The sequence below is a fragment of the Oncorhynchus kisutch genome, unplaced genomic scaffold (genome assembly GCF_002021735.2).
Source record: "Oncorhynchus kisutch isolate 150728-3 unplaced genomic scaffold, Okis_V2 Okis07a-Okis12b_hom, whole genome shotgun sequence".
Classification (NCBI taxonomy): domain Eukaryota; kingdom Metazoa; phylum Chordata; class Actinopteri; order Salmoniformes; family Salmonidae; genus Oncorhynchus; species Oncorhynchus kisutch.
In genome coordinates, this window is record NW_022261984.1 from 15,738,510 (window position 1) to 15,762,060 (window position 23,551).

Sequence of the window (23,551 nt, forward strand, 5' to 3'; positions counted from 1 at the left end):
ACTGTCTCTTCTGATACAGACAGAGAGAATTACTACTGTCTCTTCTGATACAGACAGAGAGAATTACTACTGTCTCTTCTGATACAACACAGACCGAGAGGGAGAATTACTACTGTCTCTTCTGATACAACACAGACCGAGAGGGAGAATTACTACTGTCTCTTCTGATACAGACCGAGAGGGAGAATTACTACTGTCTATTCTGATACAGACCGAGAGGGAGAATTACTACTGTCTCTTCTGATACAGACCGAGAGGGAGAATTACTACTGTCTCTTCTGATACAGACCGAGAGGGAGAATTACTACTGTCTCTTCTGATACAGACCGAGAGGGAGAATTACTACTGTCTCTTCTGATACAGACAGAGAGAATTACTACTGTCTCTTCTGATACAACACAGACCGAGAGGGAGAATTACTACTGTCTCTTATGATACAGACAGAGAGAATTACTACTGTCTCTTCTGATACAGACAGAGAGAATTACTACTGTCTCTTCTGATACAACACAGACCGAGAGGGAGAATTACTACTGTCTCTTCTGATACAGACCGAGAGGGAGAATTACTACTGTCTATTCTGATACAGACCGAGAGGGAGAATTACTACTGTCTCTTCTGATACAGACCGAGAGGGAGAATTACTACTGTCTCTTCTGATACAGACCGAGAGGGAGAATTACTACTGTCTCTTCTGATACAGACAGAGAGGGAGAATTACTACTGTCTCTTCTGATACAGACCGAGAGGGAGAATTACTACTGTCTCTTCTGAAACAGACCGAGAGAGAGAATTACTACTGTCTCTTCTGATACAACACAGACCGAGAGGGAGAATTACTACTGTCTCTTCTGACACAGACAGAGAGAATTACTACTGTCCCTTCTGATACAGACCGAGAGGGAGAATTACTACTGTCTCTTCTGATTCAGACCGAGAGGGAGAATTACTACTGTCTCTTCTGATACAGACAGAGAGAATTACTCCTGTCTCTTCTGATACAGACCGAGAGAATTACTCCTGTCTCTTCTGATACAGACCGAGAGAATTACTCCTGTCTCTTCTGATACAGACAGAGAGGGAGAATTACTACTGTCTCTTCTGATACAGACCGAGAGGGAGAATTACTACTGTCTCTTCTGATACAGACAGAGAGGGAGAATTACAGAGAGGGAGAATTACTCCTGTCTCTTCTGATACAGACCGAGAGAATTACTCCTGTCTCTTCTGATACAACACAGACAGAGAGAATTACTCCTGTCTCTTCTGATACAGACAGAGATGGAGAATTACTACTGTCTCTTCTGATACAGACCGAGAGGGAGAATTACTACTGTCTCTTCTGACACAGACAGAGAGGGAGAATTACTACTGTCCCTTCTGATTCAGACAGAGAGGGAGAATTACTACTGTCTCTTCTGATACAGACAGAGAGGGAGAATTACTACTGTCTCTTCTGATACAGACAGAGAGAATTACTACTGTCTCTTCTGATACAGACAGAGAGAATTACTACTGTCTCTTCTGATACAACACAGACCGAGAGGGAGAATTACTACTGTCTCTTCTGATACAACACAGACCGAGAGGGAGAATTACTACTGTCTCTTCTGACACAGACAGAGAGGGAGAATTACTACTGTCCCTTCTGATACAACACAGACAGAGAGGGAGAATTACTCCTGTCTCTTCTGATACAACACAGACCGAGAATTACTACTGTCTCTTCTGATACAACACAGACAGAGAGGGAGAATTACTACTGTCTCTTCTGATACAACACAGACCAAGATAATTACTACTGTCCCTTCTGATACAGACAGAGAGGGAGAATTACTCCTGTCTCTTCTGATACAACACAGACCGAGGGGGAGGATTACTACTGTCTCTTCTGATACAACACAGACCGAGAGGGAGAATTACTCCTGTCTCTTCTGATACAACACAGACCGAGAGGGAGGATTACTACTGTCTCTTCTGATACAACACAGACCGAGAGGGAGGATTACTACTGTCTCTTCTGATACAGACCGAGAGGGAGAATTACTACTGTCTCTTCTGATACAACACAGACAGAGAGGGAGAATTACTACTGTCTCTTCTGATACAACACAGACCGAGAGGGAGAATTACTACTGTCTCTTCTGATACAACACAGACCGAGAGGGAGAATTACTACTGTCTCTTCTGATACAACACAGACAGAGAGGGAGAATTACTACTGTCTCTTCTGATACAACACAGACAGAGAGGGAGAATTACTACTGTCTCTTCTGATACAGACCGAGAGGGAGAATTACTACTGTCTCTTCTGATACAGACCGAGAGGGAGAATTACTACTGTCTCTTCTGATACAGACAGAGAGGGAGAATTACTACTGTCTCTTCTGATACAGACCGAGAGGGAGAATTACTACTGTCTCTTCTGATACAGACCGAGAGAGAGAATTACTACTGTCTCTTCTGATACAACACAGACCGAGAGGGAGAATTACTACTGTCTCTTCTGACACAGACAGAGAGAATTACTACTGTCCCTTCTGATACAGACCGAGAGGGAGAATTACTACTGTCTCTTCTGATTCAGACCGAGAGGGAGAATTACTACTGTCTCTTCTGATACAGACAGAGAGAATTACTCCTGTCTCTTCTGATACAGACCGAGAGAATTACTCCTGTCTCTTCTGATACAGACCGAGAGAATTACTCCTGTCTCTTCTGATACAGACCGAGAGGGAGAATTACTACTGTCTCTTCTGACACAGACAGAGAGGGAGAATTACTACTGTCTCTTCTGACACAGACAGAGGGAGAATTACTACTGTCCCTTCTGATACAGACAGAGAGGGAGAATTACTACTGTCTCTTCTGATACAGACAGAGAGGGAGAATTACTCCTGTCTCTTCTGATACAGACCGAGAGAATTACTCCTGTCTCTTCTGATACAACACAGACAGAGAGAATTACTCCTGTCTCTTCTGATACAGACAGAGAGGGAGAATTACTACTGTCTCTTCTGATACAGACCGAGAGGGAGAATTACTACTGTCTCTTCTGACACAGACAGAGAGGGAGAATTACTACTGTCTCTTCTGATACAGACAGAGAGGGAGAATTACTACTGTCTCTTCTGATACAGACAGAGAGAATTACTACTGTCTCTTCTGATACAGACAGAGAGAATTACTACTGTCTCTTCTGATACAGACAGAGAGAATTACTACTGTCTCTTCTGATACAACACAGACCGAGAGGGAGAATTACTACTGTCTCTTCTGATACAACACAGACCGAGAGGGAGAATTTCTACTGTCTCTTCTGACACAGACAGAGAGGGAGAATTACTACTGTCCCTTCTGATACAGACCGAGAGGGAGAATTACTACTGTCTCTTCTGATACAGACAGAGAGGGAGAATTACAGAGAGGGAGAATTACTCCTGTCTCTTCTGATACAGACCGAGAGAATTACTCCTGTCTCTTCTGATACAACACAGACAGAGAGAATTACTCCTGTCTCTTCTGATACAGACAGAGATGGAGAATTACTACTGTCTCTTCTGATACAGACCGAGAGGGAGAATTACTACTGTCTCTTCTGACACAGACAGAGAGGGAGAATTACTACTGTCCCTTCTGATTCAGACAGAGAGGGAGAATTACTACTGTCTCTTCTGATACAGACAGAGAGGGAGAATTACTACTGTCTCTTCTGATACAGACAGAGAGAATTACTACTGTCTCTTCTGATACAGACAGAGAGAATTACTACTGTCTCTTCTGATACAACACAGACCGAGAGGGAGAATTACTACTGTCTCTTCTGATACAACACAGACCGAGAGGGAGAATTACTACTGTCTCTTCTGACACAGACAGAGAGGGAGAATTACTACTGTCCCTTCTGATACAACACAGACAGAGAGGGAGAATTACTCCTGTCTCTTCTGATACAACACAGACCGAGAGGGAGAATTACTACTGTCTCTTCTGATACAACACAGACAGAGAGGGAGAATTACTACTGTCTCTTCTGATACAACACAGACCAAGATAATTACTACTGTCCCTTCTGATACAGACAGAGAGGGAGAATTACTCCTGTCTCTTCTGATACAACACAGACCGAGGGGGAGGATTACTACTGTCTCTTCTGATACAACACAGACCGAGAGGGAGAATTACTCCTGTCTCTTCTGATACAACACAGACCGAGAGGGAGGATTACTACTGTCTCTTCTGATACAACACAGACCGAGAGGGAGGATTACTACTGTCTCTTCTGATACAGACCGAGAGGGAGAATTACTACTGTCTCTTCTGATACAACACAGACAGAGAGGGAGAATTACTACTGTCTCTTCTGATACAACACAGACCGAGAGGGAGAATTACTACTGTCTCTTCTGATACAACACAGACCGAGAGGGAGAATTACTACTGTCTCTTCTGATACAACACAGACAGAGAGGGAGAATTACTACTGTCTCTTCTGATACAACACAGACAGAGAGGGAGAATTACTACTGTCTCTTCTGATACAGACCGAGAGGGAGAATTACTACTGTCTCTTCTGATACAGACCGAGAGGGAGAATTACTACTGTCTCTTCTGATACAGACAGAGAGGGAGAATTACTACTGTCTCTTCTGATACAGACCGAGAGGGAGAATTACTACTGTCTCTTCTGATACAGACCGAGAGAGAGAATTACTACTGTCTCTTCTGATACAACACAGACCGAGAGGGAGAATTACTACTGTCTCTTCTGACACAGACAGAGAGAATTACTACTGTCCCTTCTGATACAGACCGAGAGGGAGAATTACTACTGTCTCTTCTGATTCAGACCGAGAGGGAGAATTACTACTGTCTCTTCTGATACAGACAGAGAGAATTACTCCTGTCTCTTCTGATACAGACCGAGAGAATTACTCCTGTCTCTTCTGATACAGACCGAGAGAATTACTCCTGTCTCTTCTGATACAGACCGAGAGGGAGAATTACTACTGTCTCTTCTGACACAGACAGAGAGGGAGAATTACTACTGTCTCTTCTGACACAGACAGAGGGAGAATTACTACTGTCCCTTCTGATACAGACAGAGAGGGAGAATTACTACTGTCTCTTCTGATACAGACAGAGAGGGAGAATTACTCCTGTCTCTTCTGATACAGACCGAGAGAATTACTCCTGTCTCTTCTGATACAACACAGACAGAGAGAATTACTCCTGTCTCTTCTGATACAGACAGAGAGGGAGAATTACTACTGTCTCTTCTGATACAGACCGAGAGGGAGAATTACTACTGTCTCTTCTGACACAGACAGAGAGGGAGAATTACTACTGTCTCTTCTGATACAGACAGAGAGGGAGAATTACTACTGTCTCTTCTGATACAGACAGAGAGAATTACTACTGTCTCTTCTGATACAGACAGAGAGAATTACTACTGTCTCTTCTGATACAGACAGAGAGAATTACTACTGTCTCTTCTGATACAACACAGACCGAGAGGGAGAATTACTACTGTCTCTTCTGATACAACACAGACCGAGAGGGAGAATTTCTACTGTCTCTTCTGACACAGACAGAGAGGGAGAATTACTACTGTCCCTTCTGATACAACACAGACAGAGAGGGAGAATTACTCCTGTCTCTTCTGATACAACACAGACCGAGAGGGAGATTTACTACTGTCTCTTCTGATACAACACAGACAGAGAGGGAGAATTACTACTGTCTCTTCTGATACAGACAGAGAGAATTACTCCTGTCTCTTCTGATACAACACAGACAGAGAGGGAGAATTACTACTGTCTCTTCTGATACAACACAGACCGAGATAATTACTACTGTCCCTTCTGATACAGACAGAGAGGGAGAATTACTCCTGTCTCTTCTGATACAACACAGACCGAGGGGGAGGATTACTACTGTCTCTTCTGATACAACACAGACCGAGAGGGAGAATTACTCCTGTCTCTTCTGATACAACACAGACCGAGAGGGAGGATTACTACTGTCTCTTCTGATACAACACAGACCGAGAGGGAGGATTACTACTGTCTCTTCTGATACAGACCGAGAGGGAGAATTACTACTGTCTCTTCTGATACAACACAGACAGAGAGGGAGAATTACTACTGTCTCTTCTGATACAACACAGACCGAGAGGGAGAATTACTACTGTCTCTTCTGATACAACACAGACCGAGAGGGAGAATTACTACTGTCTCTTCTGATACAACACAGACAGAGAGGGAGAATTACTACTGTCTCTTCTGATACAACACAGACAGAGAGGGAGAATTACTACTGTCTCTTCTGATACAACACAGACAGAGAGGGAGAATTACTACTGTCTCTTCTGATACAGACCGAGAGGGAGAATTACTACTGTCTCTTCTGATACAGACAGAGAGGGAGAATTACAGAGAGGGAGAATTACTCCTGTCTCTTCTGATACAGACCGAGAGAATTACTCCTGTCTCTTCTGATACAACACAGACAGAGAGAATTACTCCTGTCTCTTCTGATACAGACAGAGATGGAGAATTACTACTGTCTCTTCTGATACAGACCGAGAGGGAGAATTACTACTGTCTCTTCTGACACAGACAGAGAGGGAGAATTACTACTGTCCCTTCTGATTCAGACAGAGAGGGAGAATTACTACTGTCTCTTCTGATACAGACAGAGAGGGAGAATTACTACTGTCTCTTCTGATACAGACAGAGAGAATTACTACTGTCTCTTCTGATACAGACAGAGAGAATTACTACTGTCTCTTCTGATACAACACAGACCGAGAGGGAGAATTACTACTGTCTCTTCTGATACAACACAGACCGAGAGGGAGAATTACTACTGTCTCTTCTGACACAGACAGAGAGGGAGAATTACTACTGTCCCTTCTGATACAACACAGACAGAGAGGGAGAATTACTCCTGTCTCTTCTGATACAACACAGACCGAGAGGGAGAATTACTACTGTCTCTTCTGATACAACACAGACAGAGAGGGAGAATTACTACTGTCTCTTCTGATACAACACAGACCAAGATAATTACTACTGTCCCTTCTGATACAGACAGAGAGGGAGAATTACTCCTGTCTCTTCTGATACAACACAGACCGAGGGGGAGGATTACTACTGTCTCTTCTGATACAACACAGACCGAGAGGGAGAATTACTCCTGTCTCTTCTGATACAACACAGACCGAGAGGGAGGATTACTACTGTCTCTTCTGATACAACACAGACCGAGAGGGAGGATTACTACTGTCTCTTCTGATACAGACCGAGAGGGAGAATTACTACTGTCTCTTCTGATACAACACAGACAGAGAGGGAGAATTACTACTGTCTCTTCTGATACAACACAGACCGAGAGGGAGAATTACTACTGTCTCTTCTGATACAACACAGACCGAGAGGGAGAATTACTACTGTCTCTTCTGATACAACACAGACAGAGAGGGAGAATTACTACTGTCTCTTCTGATACAACACAGACAGAGAGGGAGAATTACTACTGTCTCTTCTGATACAGACCGAGAGGGAGAATTACTACTGTCTCTTCTGATACAGACCGAGAGGGAGATTTACTACTGTCTCTTCTGATACAGACAGAGAGGGAGAATTACTACTGTCTCTTCTGATACAGACCGAGAGGGAGAATTACTACTGTCTCTTCTGATACAGACCGAGAGAGAGAATTACTACTGTCTCTTCTGATACAACACAGACCGAGAGGGAGAATTACTACTGTCTCTTCTGACACAGACAGAGAGAATTACTACTGTCCCTTCTGATACAGACCGAGAGGGAGAATTACTACTGTCTCTTCTGATTCAGACCGAGAGGGAGAATTACTACTGTCTCTTCTGATACAGACAGAGAGAATTACTCCTGTCTCTTCTGATACAGACCGAGAGAATTACTCCTGTCTCTTCTGATACAGACCGAGAGAATTACTCCTGTCTCTTCTGATACAGACCGAGAGGGAGAATTACTACTGTCTCTTCTGACACAGACAGAGAGGGAGAATTACTACTGTCTCTTCTGACACAGACAGAGGGAGAATTACTACTGTCCCTTCTGATACAGACAGAGAGGGAGAATTACTACTGTCTCTTCTGATACAGACAGAGAGGGAGAATTACTCCTGTCTCTTCTGATACAGACCGAGAGAATTACTCCTGTCTCTTCTGATACAACACAGACAGAGAGAATTACTCCTGTCTCTTCTGATACAGACAGAGAGGGAGAATTACTACTGTCTCTTCTGATACAGACCGAGAGGGAGAATTACTACTGTCTCTTCTGACACAGACAGAGAGGGAGAATTACTACTGTCTCTTCTGATACAGACAGAGAGGGAGAATTACTACTGTCTCTTCTGATACAGACAGAGAGAATTACTACTGTCTCTTCTGATACAGACAGAGAGAATTACTACTGTCTCTTCTGATACAGACAGAGAGAATTACTACTGTCTCTTCTGATACAACACAGACCGAGAGGGAGAATTACTACTGTCTCTTCTGATACAACACAGACCGAGAGGGAGAATTTCTACTGTCTCTTCTGACACAGACAGAGAGGGAGAATTACTACTGTCCCTTCTGATACAACACAGACAGAGAGGGAGAATTACTCCTGTCTCTTCTGATACAACACAGACCGAGAGGGAGATTTACTACTGTCTCTTCTGATACAACACAGACAGAGAGGGAGAATTACTACTGTCTCTTCTGATACAGACAGAGAGAATTACTCCTGTCTCTTCTGATACAACACAGACAGAGAGGGAGAATTACTACTGTCTCTTCTGATACAACACAGACCGAGATAATTACTACTGTCCCTTCTGATACAGACAGAGAGGGAGAATTACTCCTGTCTCTTCTGATACAACACAGACCGAGGGGGAGGATTACTACTGTCTCTTCTGATACAACACAGACCGAGAGGGAGAATTACTCCTGTCTCTTCTGATACAACACAGACCGAGAGGGAGGATTACTACTGTCTCTTCTGATACAACACAGACCGAGAGGGAGGATTACTACTGTCTCTTCTGATACAGACCGAGAGGGAGAATTACTACTGTCTCTTCTGATACAACACAGACAGAGAGGGAGAATTACTACTGTCTCTTCTGATACAACACAGACCGAGAGGGAGAATTACTACTGTCTCTTCTGATACAACACAGACCGAGAGGGAGAATTACTACTGTCTCTTCTGATACAACACAGACAGAGAGGGGAGAATTACTACTGTCTCTTCTGATACAACACAGACAGAGAGGGAGAATTACTACTGTCTCTTCTGATACAACACAGACCGAGAGGGAGAATTACTACTGTCTCTTCTGATACAACACAGACCGAGAGGGAGAATTACTACTGTCTCTTCTGATACAACACAGACAGAGAGGGAGAATTACTACTGTCTCTTCTGATACAACACAGACCGAGAGGGAGAATTACTACTGTCTCTTCTGATACAACACAGACAGAGAGGGAGAATTACTACTGTCTCTTCTGATACAACACAGACAGAGAGGGAGAATTACTACTGTCTCTTCTGATACAACACAGACCGAGAGGGAGAATTACTACTGTCTCTTCTGATACAACACAGACCGAGAGGGAGAATTACTACTGTCTCTTCTGATACAACACAGACAGAGAGGGAGAATTACTACTGTCTCTTCTGATACAGACAGAGAGGGAGAATTACTCCTGTCTCTTCTGATACAACACAGACCGAGAGGAGAATTACTACTGTCTCTTCTGATACAGACAGACAGAGAGAATTACTCCTGTCTCTTCTGATAACAACACAGACCGAGAGGGAGAATTACTACTGTCTGTTCTGATACAACACAGACAGAGAGGGAGAATTACTACTGTCTCTTCTGATACAACACAGACAGAGAGGGAGAATTACTACTGTCTCTTCTGATACAACACAGACCGAGAGGGAGAATTACTACTGTCTCTTCTGATACAACACAGACCGAGAGGGAGAATTACTACTGTCTCTTCTGATACAACACAGACAGAGAGGGAGAATTACTACTGTCTCTTCTGATACAACACAGACCGAGAGGGAGAATTACTACTGTCTCTTCTGATACAACACAGACAGAGAGGGAGAATTACTACTGTCTCTTCTGATACAACACAGACCGAGAGGGAGAATTACTACTGTCTCTTCTGATACAACACAGACCGAGAGGGAGAATTACTACTGTCTCTTCTGATACAGACAGACAGAGAGAATTACTCCTGTCTCTTCTGATACAACACAGACCGAGAGGGAGGATTACTACTGTCTCTTCTGATACAACACAGACAGAGAGGGAGAATTACTACTGTCTCTTCTGATACAACACAGACCGAGAGGGAGAATTACTCCTGTCTCTTCTGATACAACACAGACCGAGAGGGAGAATTACTACTGTCTCTTCTGATACAGACAGACAGAGAGAATTACTCCTGTCTCTTCTGATACAACACAGACCGAGAGGGAGAATTACTACTGTCTCTTCTGATACAGACAGACAGAGAGAATTACTACTGTCTCTTCTGATACAACACAGACCGAGAGGGAGAATTACTACTGTCTCTTCTGATACAGACAGAGAGGGAGAATTACTCCTGTCTCTTCTGATACAGACCGAGAGAATTACTCCTGTCTCTTCTGATACAACACAGACAGAGAGAATTACTCCTGTCTCTTCTGATACAGACAGAGAGGGAGAATTACTACTGTCTCTTCTGATACAGACCGAGAGGGAGAATTACTACTGTCTCTTCTGACACAGACAGAGAGGGAGAATTACTACTGTCTCTTCTGATACAGACAGAGAGGGAGAATTACTACTGTCTCTTCTGATACAGACAGAGAGAATTACTACTGTCTCTTCTGATACAGACAGAGAGAATTACTACTGTCTCTTCTGATACAGACAGAGAGAATTACTACTGTCTCTTCTGATACAACACAGACCGAGAGGGAGAATTACTACTGTCTCTTCTGATACAACACAGACCGAGAGGGAGAATTTCTACTGTCTCTTCTGACACAGACAGAGAGGGAGAATTACTACTGTCCCTTCTGATACAACACAGACAGAGAGGGAGAATTACTCCTGTCTCTTCTGATACAACACAGACCGAGAGGGAGATTTACTACTGTCTCTTCTGATACAACACAGACAGAGAGGGAGAATTACTACTGTCTCTTCTGATACAGACAGAGAGAATTACTCCTGTCTCTTCTGATACAACACAGACAGAGAGGGAGAATTACTACTGTCTCTTCTGATACAACACAGACCGAGATAATTACTACTGTCCCTTCTGATACAGACAGAGAGGGAGAATTACTCCTGTCTCTTCTGATACAACACAGACCGGGGGGGAGGATTACTACTGTCTCTTCTGATACAACACAGACCGAGAGGGAGAATTACTCCTGTCTCTTCTGATACAACACAGACCGAGAGGGAGGATTACTACTGTCTCTTCTGATACAACACAGACCGAGAGGGAGGATTACTACTGTCTCTTCTGATACAGACCGAGAGGGAGAATTACTACTGTCTCTTCTGATACAACACAGACAGAGAGGGAGAATTACTACTGTCTCTTCTGATACAACACAGACCGAGAGGGAGAATTACTACTGTCTCTTCTGATACAACACAGACCGAGAGGGAGAATTACTACTGTCTCTTCTGATACAACACAGACAGAGAGGGAGAATTACTACTGTCTCTTCTGATACAACACAGACAGAGAGGGAGAATTACTACTGTCTCTTCTGATACAACACAGACCGAGAGGGAGAATTACTACTGTCTCTTCTGATACAACACAGACCGAGAGGGAGAATTACTACTGTCTCTTCTGATACAACACAGACAGAGAGGGAGAATTACTACTGTCTCTTCTGATACAACACAGACCGAGAGGGAGAATTACTACTGTCTCTTCTGATACAACACAGACCGAGAGGGAGAATTACTACTGTCTCTTCTGATACAACACAGACAGAGAGGGAGAATTACTACTGTCTCTTCTGATACAACACAGACAGAGAGGGAGAATTACTACTGTCTCTTCTGATACAACACAGACCGAGAGGGAGAATTACTACTGTCTCTTCTGATACAACACAGACCGAGAGGGAGAATTACTACTGTCTCTTCTGATACAACACAGACAGAGAGGGAGAATTACTACTGTCTCTTCTGATACAACACAGACCGAGAGGGAGAATTACTACTGTCTCTTCTGATACAACACAGACAGAGAGGGAGAATTACTACTGTCTCTTCTGATACAACACAGACAGAGAGGGAGAATTACTACTGTCTCTTCTGATACAACACAGACCGAGAGGGAGAATTACTACTGTCTCTTCTGATACAACACAGACCGAGAGGGAGAATTACTACTGTCTCTTCTGATACAACACAGACAGAGAGGGAGAATTACTACTGTCTCTTCTGATACAGACAGAGAGGGAGAATTACTCCTGTCTCTTCTGATACAACACAGACCGAGAGGGAGAATTACTACTGTCTCTTCTGATACAGACAGACAGAGAGAATTACTCCTGTCTCTTCTGATACAACACAGACCGAGAGGGAGAATTACTACTGTCTGTTCTGATACAACACAGACAGAGAGGGAGAATTACTACTGTCTCTTCTGATACAACACAGACAGAGAGGGAGAATTACTACTGTCTCTTCTGATACAACACAGACCGAGAGGGAGAATTACTACTGTCTCTTCTGATACAACACAGACCGAGAGGGAGAATTACTACTGTCTCTTCTGATACAACACAGACAGAGAGGGAGAATTACTACTGTCTCTTCTGATACAACACAGACCGAGAGGGAGAATTACTACTGTCTCTTCTGATACAACACAGACAGAGAGGGAGAATTACTACTGTCTCTTCTGATACAACACAGACCGAGAGGGAGAATTACTACTGTCTCTTCTGATACAACACAGACCGAGAGGGAGAATTACTACTGTCTCTTCTGATACAGACAGACAGAGAGAATTACTCCTGTCTCTTCTGATACAACACAGACCGAGAGGGAGGATTACTACTGTCTCTTCTGATACAACACAGACAGAGAGGGAGAATTACTACTGTCTCTTCTGATACAACACAGACCGAGAGGGAGAATTACTCCTGTCTCTTCTGATACAACACAGACCGAGAGGGAGAATTACTACTGTCTCTTCTGATACAGACAGACAGAGAGAATTACTCCTGTCTCTTCTGATACAACACAGACCGAGAGGGAGAATTACTACTGTCTCTTCTGATACAGACAGACAGAGAGAATTACTACTGTCTCTTCTGATACAACACAGACCGAGAGGGAGAATTACTACTGTCTCTTCTGATACAGACAGAGAGGGAGAATTACTCCTGTCTCTTCTGATACAGACCGAGAGAATTACTCCTGTCTCTTCTGATACAACACAGACAGAGAGAATTACTCCTGTCTCTTCTGATACAGACAGAGAGGGAGAATTACTACTGTCTCTTCTGATACAGACCGAGAGGGAGAATTACTACTGTCTCTTCTGACACAGACAGAGAGGGAGAATTACTACTGTCTCTTCTGATACAGACAGAGAGGGAGAATTACTACTGTCTCTTCTGATACAGACAGAGAGAATTACTACTGTCTCTTCTGATACAGACAGAGAGAATTACTACTGTCTCTTCTGATACAGACAGAGAGAATTACTACTGTCTCTTCTGATACAACACAGACCGAGAGGGAGAATTACTACTGTCTCTTCTGATACAACACAGACCGAGAGGGAGAATTTCTACTGTCTCTTCTGACACAGACAGAGAGGGAGAATTACTACTGTCCCTTCTGATACAACACAGACAGAGAGGGAGAATTACTCCTGTCTCTTCTGATACAACACAGACCGAGAGGGAGATTTACTACTGTCTCTTCTGATACAACACAGACAGAGAGGGAGAATTACTACTGTCTCTTCTGATACAGACAGAGAGAATTACTCCTGTCTCTTCTGATACAACACAGACAGAGAGGGAGAATTACTACTGTCTCTTCTGATACAACACAGACCGAGATAATTACTACTGTCCCTTCTGATACAGACAGAGAGGGAGAATTACTCCTGTCTCTTCTGATACAACACAGACCGGGGGGGAGGATTACTACTGTCTCTTCTGATACAACACAGACCGAGAGGGAGAATTACTCCTGTCTCTTCTGATACAACACAGACCGAGAGGGAGGATTACTACTGTCTCTTCTGATACAACACAGACCGAGAGGGAGGATTACTACTGTCTCTTCTGATACAGACCGAGAGGGAGAATTACTACTGTCTCTTCTGATACAACACAGACAGAGAGGGAGAATTACTACTGTCTCTTCTGATACAACACAGACCGAGAGGGAGAATTACTACTGTCTCTTCTGATACAACACAGACCGAGAGGGAGAATTACTACTGTCTCTTCTGATACAACACAGACAGAGAGGGAGAATTACTACTGTCTCTTCTGATACAACACAGACAGAGAGGGAGAATTACTACTGTCTCTTCTGATACAACACAGACCGAGAGGGAGAATTACTACTGTCTCTTCTGATACAACACAGACCGAGAGGGAGAATTACTACTGTCTCTTCTGATACAACACAGACAGAGAGGGAGAATTACTACTGTCTCTTCTGATACAACACAGACCGAGAGGGAGAATTACTACTGTCTCTTCTGATACAACACAGACAGAGAGGGAGAATTACTACTGTCTCTTCTGATACAACACAGACAGAGAGGGAGAATTACTACTGTCTCTTCTGATACAACACAGACCGAGAGGGAGAATTACTACTGTCTCTTCTGATACAACACAGACCGAGAGGGAGAATTACTACTGTCTCTTCTGATACAACACAGACAGAGAGGGAGAATTACTACTGTCTCTTCTGATACAGACAGAGAGGGAGAATTACTCCTGTCTCTTCTGATACAACACAGACCGAGAGGGAGAATTACTACTGTCTCTTCTGATACAGACAGACAGAGAGAATTACTCCTGTCTCTTCTGATACAACACAGACCGAGAGGGAGAATTACTACTGTCTGTTCTGATACAACACAGACAGAGAGGGAGAATTACTACTGTCTCTTCTGATACAACACAGACAGAGAGGGAGAATTACTACTGTCTCTTCTGATACAACACAGACCGAGAGGGAGAATTACTACTGTCTCTTCTGATACAACACAGACCGAGAGGGAGAATTACTACTGTCTCTTCTGATACAACACAGACCGAGAGGGAGAATTACTACTGTCTCTTCTGATACAGACCGAGAGGGAGAATTACTACTGTCTATTCTGATACAGACCGAGAGGGAGAATTACTACTGTCTCTTCTGATACAGACCGAGAGGGAGAATTACTACTGTCTATTCTGATACAGACCGAGAGGGAGAATTACTACTGTCTCTTCTGATACAGACCGAGAGGGAGAATTACTACTGTCTCTTCTGATACAGACCGAGAGGGAGAATTACTACTGTCTCTTCTGATACAGACAGAGAGGGAGAATTACTACTGTCTCTTCTGATACAGACCGAGAGGGAGAATTACTACTGTCTCTTCTGAAACAGACCGAGAGAGAGAATTACTACTGTCTCTTCTGATACAACACAGACCGAGAGGGAGAATTACTACTGTCTCTTCTGACACAGACAGAGAGAATTACTACTGTCCCTTCTGATACAGACCGAGAGGGAGAATTACTACTGTCTCTTCTGATTCAGACCGAGAGGGAGAATTACTACTGTCTCTTCTGATACAGACAGAGAGAATTACTCCTGTCTCTTCTGATACAGACCGAGAGAATTACTCCTGTCTCTTCTGATACAGACCGAGAGAATTACTCCTGTCTCTTCTGATACAGACAGAGAGGGAGAATTACTACTGTCTCTTCTGATACAGACCGAGAGGGAGAATTACTACTGTCTCTTCTGATACAGACAGAGAGGGAGAATTACAGAGAGGGAGAATTACTCCTGTCTCTTCTGATACAACACAGACAGAGAGAATTACTCCTGTCTCTTCTGATACAGACAGAGATGGAGAATTACTACTGTCTCTTCTGATACAGACCGAGAGGGAGAATTACTACTGTCTCTTCTGACACAGACAGAGAGGGAGAATTACTACTGTCCCTTCTGATTCAGACAGAGAGGGAGAATTACTACTGTCTCTTCTGATACAGACAGAGAGGGAGAATTACTACTGTCTCTTCTGATACAGACAGAGAGAATTACTACTGTCTCTTCTGATACAGACAGAGAGAATTACTACTGTCTCTTCTGATACAACACAGACCGAGAGGGAGAATTACTACTGTCTCTTCTGATACAACACAGACCGAGAGGGAGAATTACTACTGTCTCTTCTGACACAGACAGAGAGGGAGAATTACTACTGTCCCTTCTGATACAACACAGACAGAGAGGGAGAATTACTCCTGTCTCTTCTGATACAACACAGACCGAGAGGGAGAATTACTACTGTCTCTTCTGATACAACACAGACAGAGAGGGAGAATTACTACTGTCTCTTCTGATACAACACAGACCAAGATAATTACTACTGTCCCTTCTGATACAGACAGAGAGGGAGAATTACTCCTGTCTCTTCTGATACAACACAGACCGAGGGGGAGGATTACTACTGTCTCTTCTGATACAACACAGACCGAGAGGGAGAATTACTCCTGTCTCTTCTGATACAACACAGACCGAGAGGGAGGATTACTACTGTCTCTTCTGATACAACACAGACCGAGAGGGAGGATTACTACTGTCTCTTCTGATACAGACCGAGAGGGAGAATTACTACTGTCTCTTCTGATACAACACAGACAGAGAGGGAGAATTACTACTGTCTCTTCTGATACAACACAGACCGAGAGGGAGAATTACTACTGTCTCTTCTGATACAACACAGACCGAGAGGGAGAATTACTACTGTCTCTTCTGATACAACACAGACAGAGAGGGAGAATTACTACTGTCTCTTCTGATACAACACAGACAGAGAGGGAGAATTACTACTGTCTCTTCTGATACAGACCGAGGGAGAATTACTACTGTCTCTTCTGATACAGACCGAGAGGGAGAATTACTACTGTCTCTTCTGATACAGACCGAGAGGGAGAATTACTACTGTCTCTTCTGATACAGACCGAGAGAGAGAATTACTACTGTCTCTTCTGATACAACACAGACCGAGAGGGAGAATTACTACTGTCTCTTCTGACAGACAGAGAGAATTACTACTGTCCCTTCTGATACAGACCGAGAGGGAGAATTACTACTGTCTCTTCTGATTCAGACCGAGAGGGAGAATTACTACTGTCTCTTCTGATACAGACAGAGAGAATTACTCCTGTCTCTTCTGATACAGACCGAGAGAATTACTCCTGTCTCTTCTGATACAGACCGAGAGAATTACTCCTGTCTCTTCTGATACAGACCGAGAGGGAGAATTACTACTGTCTCTTCTGACACAGACAGAGAGGGAGAATTACTACTGTCTCTTCTGACACAGACAGAGGGAGAATTACTACTGTCCCTTCTGATACAGACAGAGAGGGAGAATTACTACTGTCTCTTCTGATACAGACAGAGAGGGAGAATTACTCCTGTCTCTTCTGATACAGACCGAGAGAATTACTCCTGTCTCTTCTGATACAACACAGACAGAGAGAATTACTCCTGTCTCTTCTGATACAGACAGAGAGGGAGAATTACTACTGTCTCTTCTGATACAGACCGAGAGGGAGAATTACTACTGTCTCTTCTGACACAGACAGAGAGGGAGAATTACTACTGTCTCTTCTGATACAGACAGAGAGGGAGAATTACTACTGTCTCTTCTGATACAGACAGAGAGAATTACTACTGTCTCTTCTGATACAGACAGAGAGAATTACTACTGTCTCTTCTGATACAGACAGAGAGAATTACTACTGTCTCTTCTGATACAACACAGACCGAGAGGGAGAATTACTACTGTCTCTTCTGATACAACACAGACCGAGAGGGAGAATTTCTACTGTCTCTTCTGACACAGACAGAGAGGGAGAATTACTACTGTCCCTTCTGATACAACACAGACAGAGAGGGAGAATTACTCCTGTCTCTTCTGATACAACACAGACCGAGAGGGAGATTTACTACTGTCTCTTCTGATACAACACAGACAGAGAGGGAGAATTACTACTGTCTCTTCTGATACAGACAGAGAGAATTACTCCTGTCTCTTCTGATACAACACAGACAGAGAGGGAGAATTACTACTGTCTCTTCTGATACAACACAGACCGAGATAATTACTACTGTCCCTTCTGATACAGACAGAGAGGGAGAATTACTCCTGTCTCTTCTGATACAACACAGACCGAGGGGGAGGATTACTACTGTCTCTTCTGATACAACACAGACCGAGAGGGAGAATTACTCCTGTCTCTTCTGATACAACACAGACCGAGAGGGAGGATTACTACTGTCTCTTCTGATACAACACAGACCGAGAGGGAGGATTACTACTGTCTCTTCTGATACAGACCGAGAGGGAGAATTACTACTGTCTCTTCTGATACAACACAGACAGAGAGGGAGAATTACTACTGTCTCTTCTGATACAACACAGACCGAGAGGGAGAATTACTACTGTCTCTTCTGATACAACACAGACCGAGAGGGAGAATTACTACTGTCTCTTCTGATACAACACAGACAGAGAGGGAGAATTACTACTGTCTCTTCTGATACAACACAGACAGAGAGGGAGAATTACTACTGTCTCTTCTGATACAACACAGACCGAGAGGGAGAATTACTACTGTCTCTTCTGATACAACACAGACCGAGAGGGAGAATTACTACTGTCTCTTCTGATACAACACAGACAGAGAGGGAGAATTACTACTGTCTCTTCTGATACAACACAGACCGAGAGGGAGAATTACTACTGTCTCTTCTGATACAACACAGACAGAGAGGGAGAATTACTACTGTCTCTTCTGATACAACACAGACAGAGAGGGAGAATTACTACTGTCTCTTCTGATACAACACAGACCGAGAGGGAGAATTACTACTGTCTCTTCTGATACAACACAGACCGAGAGGGAGAATTACTACTGTCTCTTCTGATACAACACAGACAGAGAGGGAGAATTACTACTGTCTCTTCTGATACAGACAGAGAGGGAGAATTACTCCTGTCTCTTCTGATACAACACAGACCGAGAGGGAGAATTACTACTGTCTCTTCTGATACAGACAGACAGAGAGAATTACTCCTGTCTCTTCTGATACAACACAGACCGAGAGGGAGAATTACTACTGTCTGTTCTGATACAACACAGACAGAGAGGGAGAATTACTACTGTCTCTTCTGATACAACACAGACAGAGAGGGAGAATTACTACTGTCTCTTCTGATACAACACAGACCGAGAGGGAGAATTACTACTGTCTCTTCTGATACAACACAGACCGAGAGGGAGAATTACTACTGTCTCTTCTGATACAACACAGACAGAGAGGGAGAATTACTACTGTCTCTTCTGATACAACACAGACCGAGAGGGGAGAATTACTACTGTCTCTTCTGATACAACACAGACAGAGAGGGAGAATTACTACTGTCTCTTCTGATACAACACAGACCGAGAGGGAGAATTACTACTGTCTCTTCTGATACAACACAGACCGAGAGGGAGAATTACTACTGTCTCTTCTGATACAGACAGACAGAGAGAATTACTCCTGTCTCTTCTGATACAACACAGACCGAGAGGGAGGATTACTACTGTCTCTTCTGATACAACACAGACAGAGAGGGAGAATTACTACTGTCTCTTCTGATACAACACAGACCGAGAGGGAGAATTACTCCTGTCTCTTCTGATACAACACAGACCGAGAGGGAGAATTACTACTGTCTCTTCTGATACAGACAGACAGAGAGAATTACTCCTGTCTCTTCTGATACAACACAGACCGAGAGGGAGAATTACTACTGTCTCTTCTGATACAGACAGACAGAGAGAATTACTACTGTCTCTTCTGATACAACACAGACCGAGAGGGAGAATTACTACTGTCTCTTCTGATACAGACAGACAGAGAGAATTACTCCTGTCTCTTCTGATACAACACAGACAGAGAGGGAGAATTACTCCTGTCTCTTCTGATACAACACAGACCGAGAGGGATAATTACTACTGTCTCTTCTGATACAACACAGACCGAGAGGGAGAATTACTACTGTCTCTTCTGATACAACACAGACAGAGAGGGAGAATTACTACTGTCTCTTCTGATACAACACAGACCGAGAGGGAGAATTACTACTGTCTCTTCTGATACAACACAGACCGAGAGGGAGAATTACTACTGTCTCTTCTGATACAGACAGACAGAGAGAATTACTCCTGTCTCTTCTGATACAACACAGACAGAGAGGGAGAATTACTCCTGTCTCTTCTGATACAACACAGACAGAGAGGGAGAATTACTCCTGTCTCTTCTGATACAACACAGACCGAGAGGGAGAATTACTACTGTCTCTTCTGATACAACACAGACAGAGAGGGAGAATTACTACTGTCTCTTCTGATACAACACAGACCGAGATAATTACTACTGTCCCTTTTGATACAGACAGAGAGGGAGAATTACTACTGTCTCTTCTGATACAACACAGACCGAGAGGGAGAATTACTACTGTCTCTTCTGATACAACACAGACCGAGAGGGAGAATTACTACTGTCTCTTCTGATACAGACAGACAGAGAGAATTACTCCTGTCTCTTCTGATACAACACAGACAGAGAGGGAGAATTACTCCTGTCTCTTCTGATACAACACAGACCGAGAGGGATAATTACTACTGTCTCTTCTGATACAACACAGACAGAGAGGGATAATTACTACTGTCTCTTCTGATACAACACAGACAGAGAGGGAGAATTACTACTGTCTCTTCTGATACAACACAGACAGAGAGAATTACTCCTGTCTCTTCTGATACAACACAGACAGAGAGAATTACTCCTGTCTCTTCTGATACAACACAGACAGAGAGGGAGAATTACTCCTGTCTCTTCTGATACAACACAGACCGAGAGGGATAATTACTACTGTCTCTTCTGATACTGACCGAGAGGGATAATTACTACTGTCTCTTCTGATACAGACCGAGAGGGATAATTACTACTGTCTCTTCTGATACAGACCGAGAGGGAGAATTACTACTGTCTCTTCTGATACAGACCGAGAGGGAGAATTACTACTGTCTCTTCTGATACAGACCGAGAGGGAGGATTACTACTGTCTCTTCTGATACAGACCGAGAGGGAGGATTACTACTGTCTCTTCTGATACAGACCGAGAGGGAGGATTACTACTGTCTCTTCTGATACAGACCGAGAGGGAGGATTACTCCTGTCTCTTCTGATACAGACCGAGAGGGAGGATTACTACTGTCTCTTCTGATACAGACAGAGAGAATTACTACTGTCTCTTCTGATACAGACCGAGAGGGAGAATTACTCCTGTCTCTTCTGATACAGACCGAGAGGGAGAATTACTACTGTCTCTTCTGATACAGACCGAGAGGGAGAATTACTTAACACATTTACTTGACACACAAGAATTGGAAAGAAACAGAGCAAACTAGAATGCTATTTGGTCCTAAACAGAGAGTACACAGTGGCAGAATACCTGACCACTGACTGACCCTAAATAGAGAGTACACAGTGGCAGAATACCTGACCACTGACTGACCCTAAACAGAGAGTACACAGTGGCAGAATACCTGACCACTGACTGACCCTAAACAGAGAGTACACAGTGGCAGAATACCTGACCACTGTGACTGACCCTAAACAGAGAGTACACAGTGGCAGAATACCTGACCACTGACTGACCCTAAACAGAGAGTACACAGTGGCAGAATACCTGACCACTGACTGACCCTAAACAGAGAGTACACAGTGGCAGAATACCTGACCACTGTGACTGACCCTGCACAGAGAGTACACAGTGGCAGAATATCTGACCACTGTGACTGACCCTAAACAGAGAGTACACAGCGGCAGAATACCTGACCACTGTGACTGGCCCTAAACAGAGAGTACACAGTGGTAGAATACCTGACCACTGTGACTGACCCTAAACAGAGAGTACACAGCGGCAGAATACCTGACCACTGACTGACCCTAAACAGAGAGTACACAGTGGCAGAATACCTGACCACTGACTGACCCTAAATAGAGAGTACACAGTGGCAGAATACCTGACCACTGACTGACCCTAAACAGAGAGTACACAGTGGCAGAATACCTGACCACTGTGACTGACCCTAAACAGAGAGTACACAGTGGCAGAATACCTGACCACTGTGACTGACCCTAAACAGAGAGGACACAGCGGCAGAATACCTGACCACTGTGACTGACCCTAAACAGAGAGTACACAGTGGCAGAATACCTGACCACTGTGACTGACCCTAAACAGAGAGTACACAGTGGCAGAATACCTGACCACTGTGACTGACCCTAAACAGAGAGGACACAGTGGCAGAATACCTGACCACTGTGACTGACCCTAAATAGAGAGTACACAGTGGCAGAATACCTGACCACTGTGACTGACCCAAACTTAAGGAAAGCTTTGACTATGTACAGATTCAGTGAGCAAAGCCTTGCTATTGAGAAAGGCCCCCGGAGAGACTGAGACAGAGACGTAGAGATAGATAGGATAGATAGAGGCAGACAGACAGACAGACAGATATATAGGTAGAGAGAAAAGGATGGATGGATGGGCAGACACCTTAATGTTCTCCACAGTCTTTCTTTCAGGACAGATAGAAATAGAGAGAGATAGAGGTAGAGAGTGATACCTTCAGGACAGATAGAGGTAGAGAGAGATAGAGGTAGAGAGTGATACCTTCAGGACAGATAGAAACAGAGAGAGATAGAGGTAGAGAGTGATACCTTCAGGACAGATAGAAACAGAGAGAGATAGAGGTAGAGAGTGATACCTTCAGGACAGATAGAAACAGAAAGAGGTAGAGAGTGATACCTTCATGTTCTCCAGTATAACCCCACAGTCTTTCTTCAGGCCTCTGCTCGGGTGAGAGATGGCCTGGGCCGCGCCTCTTCTGATGTCACCCATCCTGATTGACATCCTGGCCACACCCCCCTGACATGCCTCATCATGCTCCTGGAACCACACACACACACACACACACAGGTGTAAAAAGGAGGAAAGATAAGAGGTTTTTAACCCATTTTATACAGAAAATGAAAGCTTGTATGGAAAACAAAACCACAGAGACAGAGAGAGAGAGAGAGAGACACTGCAGAGGATAGTGGTGACTTGCCTTGTTGTTGTGGGTCA

General features: G+C 43.8%; 1 protein-coding gene across 1 annotated transcript in view; it reads right to left on the reverse strand.

Annotated features, from left to right (window-relative positions):
- Window positions 1-23,551, reverse strand: part of LOC116360052 (WD repeat-containing protein 19-like) — a 141,265-nt gene that overhangs the window by 48,925 nt on the left and 68,789 nt on the right. The window contains 1 exon segment of the mRNA XM_031814533.1: window positions 23,234-23,426. Coding sequence (XP_031670393.1) covers window positions 23,234-23,426 — 193 coding nt within the window.